The sequence below is a fragment of the Artemia sp. Qi Xiang Cuo genome, chromosome 2, assembly GCF_049724085.1.
Source record: "Artemia sp. Qi Xiang Cuo chromosome 2, ASM4972408v1, whole genome shotgun sequence".
Taxonomy (NCBI): domain Eukaryota; kingdom Metazoa; phylum Arthropoda; class Branchiopoda; order Anostraca; family Artemiidae; genus Artemia; species Artemia sp. Qi Xiang Cuo.
Genome location: NC_142795.1, coordinates 60,591,268 through 60,607,257, shown reverse-complemented (window position 1 = coordinate 60,607,257; position 15,990 = coordinate 60,591,268). Strand labels below are relative to the sequence as shown.

Genomic DNA, 15,990 nt, shown 5'->3' with positions numbered 1-15,990 from the left:
TCGTCAACGCCATGAGTAGCAATTCTTTTAGGATGGGAATTTCTTTTGGGATTGGAAATGAGTCATAAAAATTATCACCAAAAACGTAGATTAAATGAAAACTACTGGATGTCAATGAATATCTGTAGGAATACCCTGGAATATATGTGAAAATCATAATTATTCAGGGTTAGTGGTAGCACTGTGTGTCCCTTCGCTATGGGGATGCCTGCGTCCACTCATTGATAACAAATTCTTGGACATTGTAGCGTTTGTTATGACAATGAAAACGAAGTAGAAATGACCTTGAAAAACTAACATAATTTGCTGTATATCGACCATTGCCACACGGCCCACCCCATTCTTTTGTAGATTACCAAACAGTTCGTCGTAAAGAAATGTAATTAAGGAGCAATGCGGCTCAATAGTAACCAAAACTCAAAGAAACAGAGTCTTGGTATCAATAGATACATCAAAAGAATCAAATTGTCAAGTTTAATGTTACCCATCAAAAGCTACGAGCCTGAGAAAGTTTGTCCAATTTTCAAAAAAGCGGAAATGCCCCCAAAATATCAAGTGATCTTAATGAAATCTCACCATCAGATTTAGCATATGAGATAACCCTACTGTAGAGGTTTCAAGGTCCTATATACAAAAACGTGGAATTTTGCAGTTTTAGCCAGAAGGCAGATCAGGGACGCGTGTCTTTTTTTTCCAGGGGTTATCGTATCGAACCAGTGATCCTATAGAATCGGGAGAGGACTCATTTGACCGGAAATCAAAAGTTCTAGTCTCCATTTTTAAGTGACCAAAAACATTGGAGGGCAGCTATCTCACGTCCTTTTTTTCCAAAGTCACTTGATCAAAATTTTGAGATAGCCATTTTGTTGAATATAGTCGAAATATCTATTAATTGTGTCTTTGAGGACGACTTGAATCCTATAGTCCCCTGGGGAAGGGCTGCAAGCTATGAACTTTGCATATTGCTTGCATATAGTATTAGCTATTGGAAAGTATATAGATATTTGTTTGGGGGGGGGGAGGATTTTCTGGTGGGCGGGTTGCGTAGTGGGATCTTCCCATGAAAGAATTTTTCGTGGGAGAAGGGAATTTTCCATGGAGTGAAAGCCAGATTTTCCGGCATTATTTAAAAAATAATAAATTAAATCCAGAAATTAAATAAAAACAAAAATTGAATAAATTAGAAATTAAATTAAAAAAACATTGAGGATTGAGGAGGGGTTTTGCCTCCTCAATACCTCACTCTTTACGCTAAAGTCTTTCATAGAACTTTTATAAATGCTAATTATTCTAATTAATTGGTCCTTGTGTTTCCGATTCTTAAGTAATCGGAACAAAAGTCAAACTTTGGCGTAAAGACCGATGTATTGAGGAGGGGCTAACCCACCTCTTATACGTAATAATTCCTGTTCCTTCTTAAGCTTTAATGTTGCTCCTTACTTTCAGTTGAAAAGACTTATTCTTTTTATTTAATTTCTGATCGTTCTTTAAATAATGCTGGAAAATCCAGCTCATCCTCCTCGGAAAAATCCCCCTATCCTGCGGGAAGATCATCTAGACAATTCAATCCCGGTGAAAATTTACCCCGGACAATTACCCTTACCATATCCACGCGTAAAATTGATTCTGTAAAGACAAAGTAAGATAAATAAAAAGAATTTCGTATACGAATTCTGGCAAATTCCCTAAGTGTAAAATTTCCCGTGTTAAGTTCACCCCCCGAAAACTTTCCTCCCCATGGAAAATTCTCCCATAATTTAACGACCTTTTCCCAGGGACTGAGGGGGGGTCTTGTTATCTCCAAAGGTGTAGTTATTGGCCTTTTAACTATGTTGAACAAAATGGCCGTCTTAAAATCTTTATCGGACGATTTTGGAGAAAGGTGGGCGTGGGAGGGGGCCTAGCTGCCCTACAATCTTTGTGGTAACTTATAAAGGGCACTAGAGCTTTTAATTTCCGCTCGAATGCGCTCTCTTCCGACATTATAGGGCTATTGGGTCTATACAATCACCCTGAAAAAAAAACAAAACAAATAAAATATTATTGATCTTTCGTCTTGTAAAAAAAAATACAAAATTCTATGTATTTGCAGATAGGAATTTGAGACCTCTATAGTAAGGTTCTCTGACACGCTGAATCTGATGGCGTAATTTTCAGTCGGATTCTTTGACTTTTAGGGAGCCCCCCCCCCTCTTGTTTGAAAATTTGCCAAATTTTCTTAATGAAGCCAATTAATTGCCGATTGAGGATAATTAGACAATTAAGCCGATTCTTTTAATATATGTGTTGGTATTGAAATTCTGGTATGAGGGGGTTCATCCCCTAGTCAATACTATGCTCTTTACGCTAAAGTTCAAATTTTGTTCCAATTCTTTAAAAATGATCCCTGAATCACAAAGGCTGTTTAATTTGAATAAATAGCTCTTTTGAAAGTACTGAGAAGCTTTAGCGTAAAGATTTTATGACTTTTAGGGGGTGTTTCCCCCTTTTTTGAAAATAAGGCAAATTTTCTCATGCTTGTAACTTTTGACTGGTAATGCTAAACTTGATGAAACTTATATATTTGAAATCAGAAGATTTTTTTGATGCATCTATTAGTATCAAAATTCCATTTTTTTAGAGTTTCGGTTACAATTGAGCCCGGTCGCTCCTTACTAACAAGACTAACATAGTCCCCTACGGATTTTCGGAGGATCACGGGAAAAAAGGTCACTGGCTAATTTAAAGAACCTCTTTTGCCATTGCTGCATGGCCTAGCTGCACCAACCAAAGGCATTGCTTAAAAATAAACTAAACACTAGGCTATCTTGATGACTAAATGCATAATGATATCGTATTCCGCTCTTAAGCTTTTTTAGTCAATATGCAGGAGATTTTATAACTGACATAAGGACAAGGTAAAAAGCTGCTCGATTCCTTTTCTTATGCTCTTTACAAATATAATAACCAATTTACTCGAAAATGCACCCCCCCCCTCCCACCCTAATATTCCCGTTTATAGCCCAAGGAATATGTAAAAACAATGATATTCTTAATTTATAGTATGCATGATGTTTTTATTAATCAGATTATGTTTCATGTTTCATTCCATTATTAAACGCTTTTTAAGGTCATTTCAATTAATATTTTGATTAATGACGAACTCAATTGCATATGGAGATAAGTTAAGAAATACATTATAAGAGCTATATACGGGACCATCAGAAGGGGGAGGGTGCATTTGCGATTGAACTGGCTAACATATTTGGAAAGGGTAAAAAAAGTAATTGATTAGTAGATTTACCTTGTCCTTATGTCAGTTATGGACCTTCGTATATATTAACCGCTCTTTTTTTTTAATTCCGCGCATATCTTCGCAACATAAGTCACTTGCTGCAATATAAGCTTTTTCAAAACTGCAGAGCATATGCAATCTATGAAAATGTTTCAGCCTTTGTTCTAAAAAATTATTTGCTTAACCCCAGACCCACTGAATCCCTCGGTTCCAAATAAGCGTCTATAAAGAAGTAATCCCCCCCCCCAAACAAGGGTAGTTTCTCTAGAAGTGGGAGCCCAAGACTCCAGGTTGAGCTGTATATTTCCTCTCTATTCAAATATATACTCTTTAGCGTTAGCTAACCCTTCATACATGCATAAACTCTTTAATATTCTATGGAGTTTCCGACTCCGACGGGCAATTATCTAAAAGCCAAACACCAATTAGGATGTAAGCCTTTCAAAATTTATTAGTTCTATAATCAAGCAAGTTATGCGGAAATGATTGTTCTTAAAGGAGAACTTTTTGGGCTTGTTTGATTGATTCTTCCAATGAATATTTATAATCTAGTAATAGCAAAACAATTTTAAAACAGACTCGTTATTCCATTGGAAAATTAAATTAAAGAGAAAAAACAAGATTTTTTAACTGAAAGTAAAGAACAACATTAAAATTTAAAATGAATACAAATTATTCTGTATTTGAAGGGCGCAGCCCCTTTCTCAACCATCGCTCTTTACGCTAAAATCTTAAAACTTTTCAGTAACACTTTTTATTCAGAATCAGCCTTCCATGTGTTTGAGTAGTCTTTCCTATAGAATCAGGACAAAAAGTAGAACTTTAGCGTAAGGAGCGAGGGTTGAGGAAGGGGCAGCATCCTTCCTATACGTAGTAGTTTCTGTTCGTTTTAAGTTTTAATGTTGCTCCATACTTTCAAATAAACAAACTTGATTTTTTAATTTAACTTCTGATCGTTTTTTAAACAATACCAGGAAATCCGGCTCCACCTCTAAGGAAAAATCCTCCCTCCCTAAGGAAAGATCCTCTAAGCAATTCAATCCCGGTAAATATTTAACCCAAATAATTACTCTCAACATCTCCACACGTTATACATAGTCGGCTAAGAGAAAGTAAGACAAATTAAAAGAATTTCGTATAGGAATTCTGGTGAATTCCCCCACTGTAAAATTTCCCCTGAAAAGTTCACCCACCGCCCTACAACTTTCCTCCCCATAGAAAATTTTGCCTGTGGAAAATCCCCCCAGAAGAAAATTCTTACCCTCCACCCGGACCCGAAAATGTATGCAAACTTCCCAATAACAAATACTATACGTAAACAATGGGCAAATTTTATAACTTAGACCTTTACACAGGGGCTGCAGTGGACCATTTCATATCCAAAAGCATAGTTATTAAACTATGCTGAGCAAAATGGTTATTTTAAAATTTTGATCAGACGATTTTGGGGAAAAGGGGGCGTGGGAGGGGGGCTAGTTGCTTTTTAATCTTTTTGGCCATTTCAAAGGAGCAATAGAACTTTTAATTTCCGTTCGAATGAGCCCTCTCCCAACATTTTGGGGCCAATGGTTCGAAACTATCCTCCCTGGGGACAAAAATAATAATAAAAATAAATAAACACGCATCCGTAATCTTTCTTCTCGCAAAAAAAATTTCTTTTATAGATTCTTTGACCTTTAGGGGATGTTTTCACCCTTTTTCGAAAATAAGGCAAATTTTCTAAGGACCTTAGGTTTGGATGCGTAATACTAAACTAAATGAATCTTATATATTTGGAATCAGTATAATAAGCGGATTCTTTTGATATATTTATTGGTATCAAAATTCCGTTTTTTTCAGAATATCGATTACCACTGAGCCGCGTCACTCCTTACTTACGGTTCGTTACCTCGAAGTGTTTGATAATGTTGGCTGTCTTGCCATCATGTGGGTACCATGTTAACATATGGGCCATGTTACAGTATTTGGTCACTCTATGACCAAATACTGTATTGGTCATAACTAGATTGTTATACCTACAAATTGCAGCAGTCTAAAACCGTTACTTTTCCTTTTCTATACCAAATTTACCTAGTCTATCTACTTCTATTTCTACCGACCCGGGTATTAAAATACCCTAACAAAACATACCATGTTTCTGCCTGGGACCCTGTCTAATTGTTCCTGTAACTGTAATTAAAATTCGTCTGGGTCACTAATATCTTCATCACTCGGTTCTACAGTGGCACATACTGCTATAAACTGCACTTTTTATTTATAAAATGAGCAAATAGCATGCTATTATTAATACCTCATAAACCTATAAAAGAAGACTTGGCAGCTTCCTATTCATCATGAGCCCTACTCCCTGCCTCTGCACCCATCCTTCCTATCTGAATAAATAAATTCTATATCACCATTTCATGTTTCCTACCCCTGGGATATGAGCTTCTGAAACCTGTACTAAATTCCCTGTCCCTGTACCAAGTCCCTGGGACCTTCAATTGAATGGAGGCTTTGCAAAATCCTGAGCCTATCTTAGTCAGAACAGGGTTTTCCACACTTGACGATGCTCTTCTTTCAACAAGAGTCAGAATCCTGAGCAAGCCATCTCAAGTCTATTACCTCCGACTTATTATATATTCATTCCTACAAATATTATACTACTACGTGGAGGCAGTCCATAAGAAATAGCTTTGCTAGGAAAAGCGTTTTCAACCCAAAAAAGCCCACCAAAACAAACAAAACCCAGAAGAAATCTCCATTAATCAGAATACACTGCAATGCTGTGTCGTTGACTAGGCTACAATATCCTTGAAAGGTACCACTCCTCAAGGTCACCCTGCTGCACAGTTCGTGTTAAATCGTGAAAGGCCCAATCTGTCGCCACTATAATGCCACTTGAGCAGGATTCCCTTTCAGGGATAGGAACAGAGGAATGAGCCTATGACGGAGCGTTAGCCTTAAACCATCTCATAACACCGGAACAGCTCCAACCTTTTATACCCAGCCAATCCTCGTCAGGGCAGAAGACTATTGCCAGATTTATAAACTGGTCTTTTATTTTTTGCTGCCTACTTAAGTATTTTCTGCTCATAAACCTCTTTTGTTGCATCTTGTTTTGTCTTTTCAATGCTAGTTAAAAATATAAGGAAATATCACGAACCAGTTTATTTGAAACAGTTTTTCAAAACATATTCCATTCACTAATAATCATTTTGTGAATAGACTGCTATCCTTCCTTCGGAAATATAGGCCCAGGCTTTTGTTTTGCAGACTTTTTTTCTGAAATTCAGAAAAAAATCCTGAAAATACCAAACCTTGAAGTTCCCTCTTTCTTTTTTATTTTTGTTCAGTATCGTACTGAAATGTACTTCCTCGAAGCTTAGAACTCCCAGCTTTAGTTTTTGAGTTTTATTTATATACTGGGGATTGCTACCATATTTTGTGGGCCCTGAGGACTGTGGGGTCAACTTTTAGAAATTTAGGATTAAAAATTTGATCCTTTGACCTTGAACTTGACTTTATCAAACAGTTCGTGGTAACGAACTGTAAGTAAGGAGCGACCCGGCTCAATGGTAACCGAAACTTTAAAAAGCGGAATTTTGATACCAATAGATACATCAAAAGAGTCAGATTTTAATTTTGATTTCAAATATATAAGTTTCATCAAGTTTAATCTTACCCATCAAAAGTTATGCACTTGAGAAAATTTGGCTGATTTTCGAAAAAAGGGGGAAAGACCCTCCTAAAAGCTATAGAACCTTAATGAAAATCAAACCATCATATTAAGCGCATAAGAGAACCCTACTTTAGAGGTTGCAAGCTCCTATCTGCCAAAATGTGGAATTTTACATTTTTTGCGAGAAGAAAGATCACGGATGCGTGTTTATTTTTTTTTTTTTTTTTTTTTTTTCCAGGGGTAATTGTATTGACCAAGTGGTCCTAGAATATCGTAGGAACGGAAATTGGAACGCTAATTGGAACGGAAATTAAAAGTTCTAGTGCCCTTTTTAAGTGACCAAAAAAAATGGAGGGCAACTAGGCCCCCTCTCATGCTCATTTTTTCTCAAAGTCACCCAATTAAAAATTTTAGATAGCCATTTTGTTCAGCATAGTCGAAAATATAATAAATATGTCTTTTAGGATGACTTAATCCCCCACAGTTCCCAGGGGAAGGGCTGCAAGTTATGAACTTTGTCCATTGCTTACATATTGTATTGGTTATTGGGACGTATACAGACATTTTCAGGAAGGATTTTTTTCTGGTGGGGGGGGCTGGAGGTGGGGGTTACTCGGGAGAATCTTTCCGTGGAGGATGTTTCTTTGGGGTAAGTGACATTTCCATGAAGGGGGCGCCGGATTTCCAAGCATTATTTAAAAAACGATCAGAAATTAAATTAAAAAATAACAAATTTTTTCAACTGAAATTAAGAAGCAACATTATAACTTAAAACGAACAGAAATTATTACGTATATGAGGGGGTTCTCCCCAAAGCCAATACCTCGCTCTTTACGCTACAGTTTTTTTTTTAGTGCTTTCAAAAGAGCTATCTATTCTAATTAAACGGCCTTTGTGATTAAGGGGTTTGTGAATTAAAATTTTTTTTAACTTTTAACGTAAAGAGCGTGGTATTGACTAAGGGGAGAACCCCATCATATACGTAATAACATATAAGTAATAAAAAAAAAACAAGCGATGCGGCTCAATTGTAATCGAAACTTATAAAAACGGAATTTTGATGTCAATAAATGTATCAAAAGAATGGGCTTATAATGCTGATTCTAAATATATAAATTTTATTAAGTTTAGTATTACTCATCAAAGGCTACGAGCCTGAAACAATTTACCTGATTTTTTAAAGAGGGGGGGGGGAAAGATCCCCTACAAGTGAAAGAATTTTAATGAAAATCACACCGTCAGATTCAGCGTATGAAAAAACCCTATTACATAGGTTTCAAGCTCATATCTGCAAAATACTGCAACTTTGTATTTTTTGCCAGAAGAAAAATATACGAATATAGAAGTTCGTTACGTTACGTTCGTTACGTATTTGTAAATTACTTCAGAACCAAATTTAGAGACAGCCATTTAGCAAAAGAAAAGTAAAATTGTTATGCAAATTTTGTTTACTTATTAAATGACGGTGAGCAAAAATAAAAGCTGCATTAACTAAAAAACTATCAGAAATTAAATAAAAAAAAATAACTTTTTTAAACTGAAAGTAAGTAGTGACATTAAAACTTAAAACGAACAGAAATTATTCCGTATATGAAAGGGGCTGTCCCCTCCTCAACGCCTCGCTCTTTACGCAAAAGTTTGACTCTGTCTCACAACTTTATTTTTTAAAACAATAAAAAACTTTAGCGTAAAGAGCGAGGCGTTGAGGAGGGGACAGCCCCTTTCATATACGGAATAATTTCTGTTCGTTTTAAGTTTTAATGTCGCTCCTTACTTTCAGTTTTAAAAACTTGTTTTTTTAATTGAATTGAACAAAAACGACACACATAAATTTTATACAAAGGAGACAGAGAGACAACTCCTTATGCCTCCTTTAACAATAAAGAAAAGGAAAAAAGAAATTACACTTTAATAACTCTCACGAAACACCGATTATTGACTCCTTGAGACCAGAACGTTGTACTGTTGGAGATGTACATTCTAAGCACCAAAGATAAGGGGCGATTCTCCAGCATTTTTATTGGGGGGGGGGGCAAGAAGGGTCCATATCTGGATAGTCAAAGGGCATGGGATGTATAATATTTTTTCTCCACATTATTGGTGGGGGACTGCACCACCCCCCCTTGCCACCCCCAAACAACGCCCCTGCCAAAGATGGTTATTACTCGTCAATATCTATGGAAACCAAAAACTGGAAAGTGGAAAGTATTTTTTTTTTTAAGAATTTGATGTTGTAAATGGGCATACTCTGGGATTCTATAAGCATCATGGGAGTCATGGGACTCATGATGCTGCTCAATTTCATAAGAAGTCAAGGTTTTTGTGGTTGGTGTTTGAAAAAAATATAGAATTAACTTTACTCTAAAACTTTAACATGCTATATCCGGAGGGTATTATTCTACTCAGAAAAGTGCTGACTATAAAGCAAGAAAAAGATAGATTTTATCTGAGACTGTTCCAGAAATGGGTTAATTCCAAAATATTGGTAAATATCTAGCCTATATTGGTAAAAAAGAGCAGAAGGGGCCATCTTCGATGACCAGTAGCTCACGCCAGGAACTGATTTGAGTAAAGAAATCAATATTGCCGTTGGTTTATTTCCTGTTTTTCAACATATGTCAGATTCAATAGCATCAGGCCTGATCTTGAATTTATGGTGAAACGAAATTTTATAGACATTAATATCACTAAATTAATGAATGCTTCTTTCTTTCAGTGAAGTAAGGATGCTTTTCCTGCCATCTGGAATTCGTGTTTTAGATAGCGGTGCTTTCAAAGGCTTGTCAGCTGTTGATCACCTCAAGCTTGAGCACCTAGATTTAACAAACTTGAGACCACAAACCTTTACAGGCCTTAGAAGTGTGAAGCTCCTCACCATACAGGTATGTATCTCTTTATCATATTTTTTTGTATAATTAGTAAGTGTCCGTAACAATAAAAGAATCACATGAAGCTAAACGACGGGTAGTTGAAGCCGATTTTTCCTTTGAGCTCTTTTTTTAAAATTTTAACTGAGTTCCGGTCATCATAAGAGAGTCTATCCACTTTTTTTCACAGCTTGGGAAATCAACTTTAAGCTTTAAAAACAGTTCTTTGTGGTGGTGGTGGGGGGGGGGAGGGTAAGGGGAATTGTAAGTTTTCGTTTGGGGAAGGAAATAAATATTTTCTTTCAATCTTCATTAGAGATTATGCACTACATTCTTTTCTCTTTTATCTCTGTCGTAAAACAGGTTTTTTGGTTAGTTTTAATTTGCGGTTGCAACTCATTAGATTTACAGGTTGGAAACTCTTAGTTCAGTTTACAGTTTGAGCTAAGTTGAAAGTGGAATTCAAGCTCAGTTTGTATTAGATTGAAACTGCGGTTTATTTACTATAAAATCCGTATCTTTAAAATTTTCTTTAATTTTCTACGTCTGATATTTTATTAATTGTTGTTTTTAATTAAACAAATTCAAGTCCAGTAAAAAACGAAATCTTTTCACTTGTCAAATAAAAAAGCAAGATAAATAGATTATGAAGACTAGAGCAGATATAACAAATATCATCACTAATGTTAATAATGTCTATAATTGTAAACATAAAAATTTAATGATTCAATTGTTTTAATTTAAAGTGACAATCTGACTGCTGAGCTAAAACAAGCCATGATGGGTTTCAGGTAAGCCCTTATTGGTTTTCCGTATACTTAATAAAATGCTAAGGTTTCAAATATAGCTGTTTAATTCTGAAATTCTATTTGGAGCATTTATTACGAAGTTATATTTTCTTTTGTAAAATCTTAGTTGTCTATATTATAATCTTGACCAAATGCAAAAGATTTTAATTTCCTTGTTTTTCTACGGTACAGCCTTACATCAAAATACGAGGATGTGAAAAAAAAAGCAAATTAAGTTGACATTAGAAAACATTATGACTGAAAACTAGCTCTATTGAAAGAAGAGAAAGGATAGCAAATTTACAACACCCATTTTTACATTGGATAAAATATTACCTGAACTTCTCGCTTTTCTGTTTCCAACTGCCTGGAAGTGTACAACATTGATTATTTTGCAGGCTTTTTCTTGTTTGTGTCTATTTTGCAACGATTTTCTGTATTATTTGTGAAATAGCCTCCGTGGCATATATTTCGTTATAACTAGACTCACCCCATTGCATGAAATTTTTTACTTATTAGCTTTATGTGAGTGGATCAAAATTGGCTTTTTGCAACGTAGATAAGATAATAATGGTCAATAACCAATTAACGCTGGTTTTACAAGTTTCTCCCCTTTTTCTGCCTATGCCTATATTTATCTCTCTCTCTCTCTCTAGTGTACGATCAGTTCGCAATTTGCCTCCAAATTTTAGGTACTGTTGTCATGCATCCTCTAAAAATTGTCCTTTCGACCTCCAGGGTATACCCGTGTGTTGTGAGTCGATGAGGCAAAACCACTATGCTTAAAAATCGACATTTCACCAGAAAATAAAAACTATTGGACTATAAAAAGTAGTATCTACAAAAAGATTTATCGATCGCAGTAAAAGTCAGCTCGTTAAAGAAAGCCCTCATATAATTTTCCTTTCACAGAATTCTCTCTTTGACCTTCGTGGCTCATAAACTTGTTGCTGTTTTCCTTACAGAATAGGGTGATAATTTTTGTAAAAGAAAATTTCTCAGAGATTGGCAATTTCAGAGTTTGTACAAGTTCGCCTTCCTCACAGGCATGACGAAGGCAAACTCCCACTTCACTAGAGAACAATAGACTATAAACCTTGTTTTAGTCACCTTTCCCCGCCAAAAAATCAGGTATGTTATACCAATATGGAAACACAAATAAATAGTGTAACAATAAATTGAATTTTCGGTGGTAGGTTAAAAAATACTACGTTTCCTCATTGCATAATATTACTTAAGTTTTCTAAATAAGCTGTTGATGCGCCATTGGAAGAAAACATGCATTTTAGCAGTAACAGTAAGTTTACCATTTTCTGATACGATTCCGTGGAAATCATTGAGTCTACTCCCTTTCTTCCTCATGAAAGATCTGATTTTAAGCCAATTATTTGTTCTCGTTATAAAGTATAAAGTTTGAGGATGTTTAACTTTATGCTAGGCTTTCAAAAGCACAAATAAAGACACTCTGTCTCAGCTATCGGTAACATCCAAGCATTTATGTATAGTGTAATATAAAATTATCAAAGAACGTTGCTAGACCGTCATCTTCGTCATTTCTTTCTTTATTTAATTCCATTTTTTCATATATTATTAGTCCTTTAGTTAAAGATACTATCTGAATATGAATTCAAATATTAGTACGCTGAGTAGCACCAAAAATAATAAAAAAATCTTTTAATTCACGGGTTTTAACTTTTTCATTGAGTTTTACTATGATATCATTGCCCTTTTTAAAATCCAAAAAAGTTAATTCATGGTAAACCAAAAGCCATTTGGAAATAACTTCTTGGTCAAAATTAGTTTTTCCCAAAATTTTACGATTTAAGAAATGTTCTCACTTCTTTTCCTCTCCGGAACTTGTTTCGGGACCTTTCACACAAAATTGATATTGATAGATAAATACAAAATTGAAGAAATAGAAGATGAGAATTTGCACTACTGTAAATTCAAAAATTATAGATTAATTTACGTTTTCAAGTCCCATGGGGAATACTTTAAGACACAAGTAAATACAAATAAATTTATTTTCTGAGACTCATGTTAGGAATATGAATGAATTAAAAGGGACAGTGTTGAAGTTTCCCTAGAGACAATTCTTCGATGCAAATATATTAAAAAATACAAAATTGCAACAAAAATTCAAACTTACGCCTAAAAAAGTTTGAAAAATTAAAGTTTTTAAGTATTCTTTCAGTGACAATCGCTGTTCCCCATATTACTTTAAAAGAAAAAAGTAGTTCTGAGGAATTATCTTCTAGGTTGGAATAAAAGAATCAATTCATCCAAAAGAATAATTGCATTGACTCAGATTTATTTTATTTCGAATTGGAGCAAACCAAAGAGAAGGTCTTATTTTTTTATAAGTTCCCAAATCACTGCCAGATACAAAAAAGCATGTACAGAAGTTGAAGCGCATGAGACCCCGCTTGGAACCCCCAAAGAGTTACCTAAAAATTACAAAATTGTATCTTTACTAGGCTTTAAAAAGCACAAATAAAGAAACTCTGTCTCAGCTATCGGTAACATCCAAGCATTTAAGTATAGTGTAATATAAAATTATCAAAGAACGTTGCTAGACCCTGAGGCCGCATCTTCGTCATTTTTTCTTTATTTAATTCCATTTTTTCATATATTATTAGTCCTTTAGTTAAAGATGCTGTTTGAATATGAATTCAAATATTAGTACGCTGAGTAGCACCAAAAGTAGTAAAAAAATCTTTTAATTCACGGGTTTTAACTTTTTCATTGAGTTTTACTATATCATTGTCCTTTTTAAAATCCAAAAAAGTTAATTCGTGGTAAACCAAAAGCCATTTGGAAATAACTTCTAGGTCAAAATTACTTTATTCCAAAAATTTTACGCTTTAAGAAATGGTCTCACTTCTTTTCCTCTCTGGAACCTATTTTCGATTTCACACAAAATTGATATTGATAAATAAATACAAAATTGAATAAATAGAAGAGGAGAATTTGCACTACTGTAAGTTCAAAAATTATAAATTAAGTTACGTTTTCAAGTCCCTTAGGGAATACCTTAAGACGCAAGCAAATACAAATAAATTTATTTTCTGAGACTCATGTTGGGAATATGAATGACTGAAAAGGGACAATGTTGAAGTTTCTCTAGAGACAATTCTTCCATGTCAATATATTCAAAGCTGAACAACAAAACTCGTAAAAAAAAAATTGTTGCCTGCTTATGAGCTTGTTTAGAACATTGAGGTTTACGAAAAAAGATAGATAAAATCATAAAACATAATAATAATAATAATAATTTACTTTTAACCCACATCATATAAAAAATGACACTTGTGGAGTATATAAAAAAAAGAAGAGAATACACTACACACATGAAATACATGAAAACTTAAAAACTTTACAAGAAGAGATTAAATAAAGGAAAACACATTCAAGGTACAACAACACGATAAAATGAAACTATTTACGAAAAAAGGCGGATAAGATGGTGGAACGGGCCAAGACTTAATGGAGCACCATTTAATAATTTAGGACTTGATATTTGAACTGTTTAAACGATATCTGTTGCTGAACGTACCAAAATTAAATTACTATTCCGGAAAGATCGGGAAAGATAAAGCAGATATTTAAGATACCAGTAATAGTCGGTCTTACTTGCGTTAAGGGTTTGTCAATATAAGGGTTTTCCTTACTTTTTCTTTACCCTGCACAAAGGAGATTTTTGCTGCTTACATTGTATGGTAGTCCATTAATCGATAATTTGTTCTGTATCATTTATATTGACAATTATTCTTTCTAGCAAAATGAATCTTGACCATTTATAGTAAACTTGAACTTAGCCTGGGATCGGTTAAAATTTTGTTTAACACAACGGATCTTATGCACCTCCAATTATGGCAGTTGCAGTTGTTCACTGTAATAAGTCATTGGTGATAATGAATAATCCAATGAGTCTAACTTTCAGAAATTCTTCGTTTTCGATTATTGTAAAGAAATGCAGTCATTCCAACAATATTGTTTTTGCAAATATTTTATGATTCAAACATTTAATAAAGAATTCTCTTGAAACAGGTAAGGTTATGTAACCTTTTACATTTTTCATATAGTAAAATGTGATTGAAAGTTATTAATTTAGATGAATAATACACAAATTTTTGAGTTTTTTATTCTCCAGGAAGAAATTTCAGTTTTCTTCTTTTTTTGTGGAATGAGAAACCTAAAGCTATATTAATCGAGATATCATCATTCCTTTGCTAAGTTTTGTGTCCTACATTATGCCAACCAAAAGAATATTGACAAGTCCACAAAAATTTCAAAGTGTGGTTTTTGGCTCTCATATTTTTGGAAGAAGCTGATATAGAAGGCGTCCATGTTTTGAAGAATCTTCAGTGTGTTTGACATTTTTTTTCTCCTTTTAGATTTTAGGAGTTTTTTTTTCAAGTGATAATAACACAGTATTTAGCTAATGATGTAATAACACAAATCCCTTTTTAGGAATCTGACCTGGGAATAGTTCGTCCTGACGCCTTTGCTGGAATGGTAGAAGTTGATGAACTGCAGATTTTGAACAACAAAATCGATCAAGTAGCAGGTCTCAGAATAGACGCATCCAATAAAGTTGGAACACTTCGGATAGTTGGAAATCATTTCCTAGAAACTCCCAGTTCAAACTCTATTAAAATCAGTGAAGTGAAAGAACTCGTTGTCGAGAAGAATTACTTTCCCTGTGATTGCAGATTATTTTGGCTATTTTCCAGCGACCTAGTTAGTTCACAAGACGATTTTGTGAATTCGAATTTTTGCTTGTCACCCTTCGAAATGCATGGGAAGCTCATATCGGGATTTAATGTTAACCAAGTTGAGCCATGTGTCGATCCAGGTGCACTTCATCAACAAAACCTATTAACAACTGTTTTTGCAGATAAATCAGAACTTACTAGTAAAGTTAGCTACCTCAGTTTGGATTTTAAGTTTTATTTATTTGTTTTTTTGTTTTCTTTTTCCACACTTTGACCTCTTGTTTTTAAAGATACGTTCTCTCTTGCTATCTTGTTTTGTTTGACGCTTTGAATTACTCAGAGATCTCAAGTAATGCTATTAATTGCAATGTGATAATGTAAACTACAGTAGTGAAAAGTTGCGCTTAATTAAATTGTATTCTAATCATATTACACGAAAGCACACAAACTTGTAATCTAGATTTAAGATTAAATTGTTCCCCATTGACAGATATAAGAGAGAGAGAGAGTGAGAAAGAGAGAGAGAGAGTGGAAGAATTCAATACTTAATTAAATAAATATAATTAAGGAAGCAAGTGTGATCTTAGAAACTGGACCAGCAAATGTTTAACAGGAAAAAAAAACTTTTGCCACGTTTTGTTTCCTCTAATATTTCGTTTTGAAATTCCGAGGTACATAGTTT

The 15,990-nt window shown here is 34.4% G+C and overlaps 1 protein-coding gene across 1 annotated transcript in view; it reads left to right on the top strand.

The window, feature by feature from the left end:
- LOC148955461 (uncharacterized) overlaps positions 1 to 15,769 on the top strand; it is a 39,980-nt gene extending 24,211 nt beyond the window's left edge. The window contains exons 3-4 of the mRNA XM_089107388.1: positions 9,652 to 9,817; positions 15,064 to 15,769. Coding sequence (XP_088963514.1) covers positions 9,652 to 9,817; positions 15,064 to 15,582 — 685 coding nt within the window. The 3' untranslated portion in view covers positions 15,583 to 15,769. The remainder of the gene's footprint in view (positions 1 to 9,651; positions 9,818 to 15,063) is intronic.
- Positions 15,770 to 15,990: the final 221 nt, after the last annotated feature.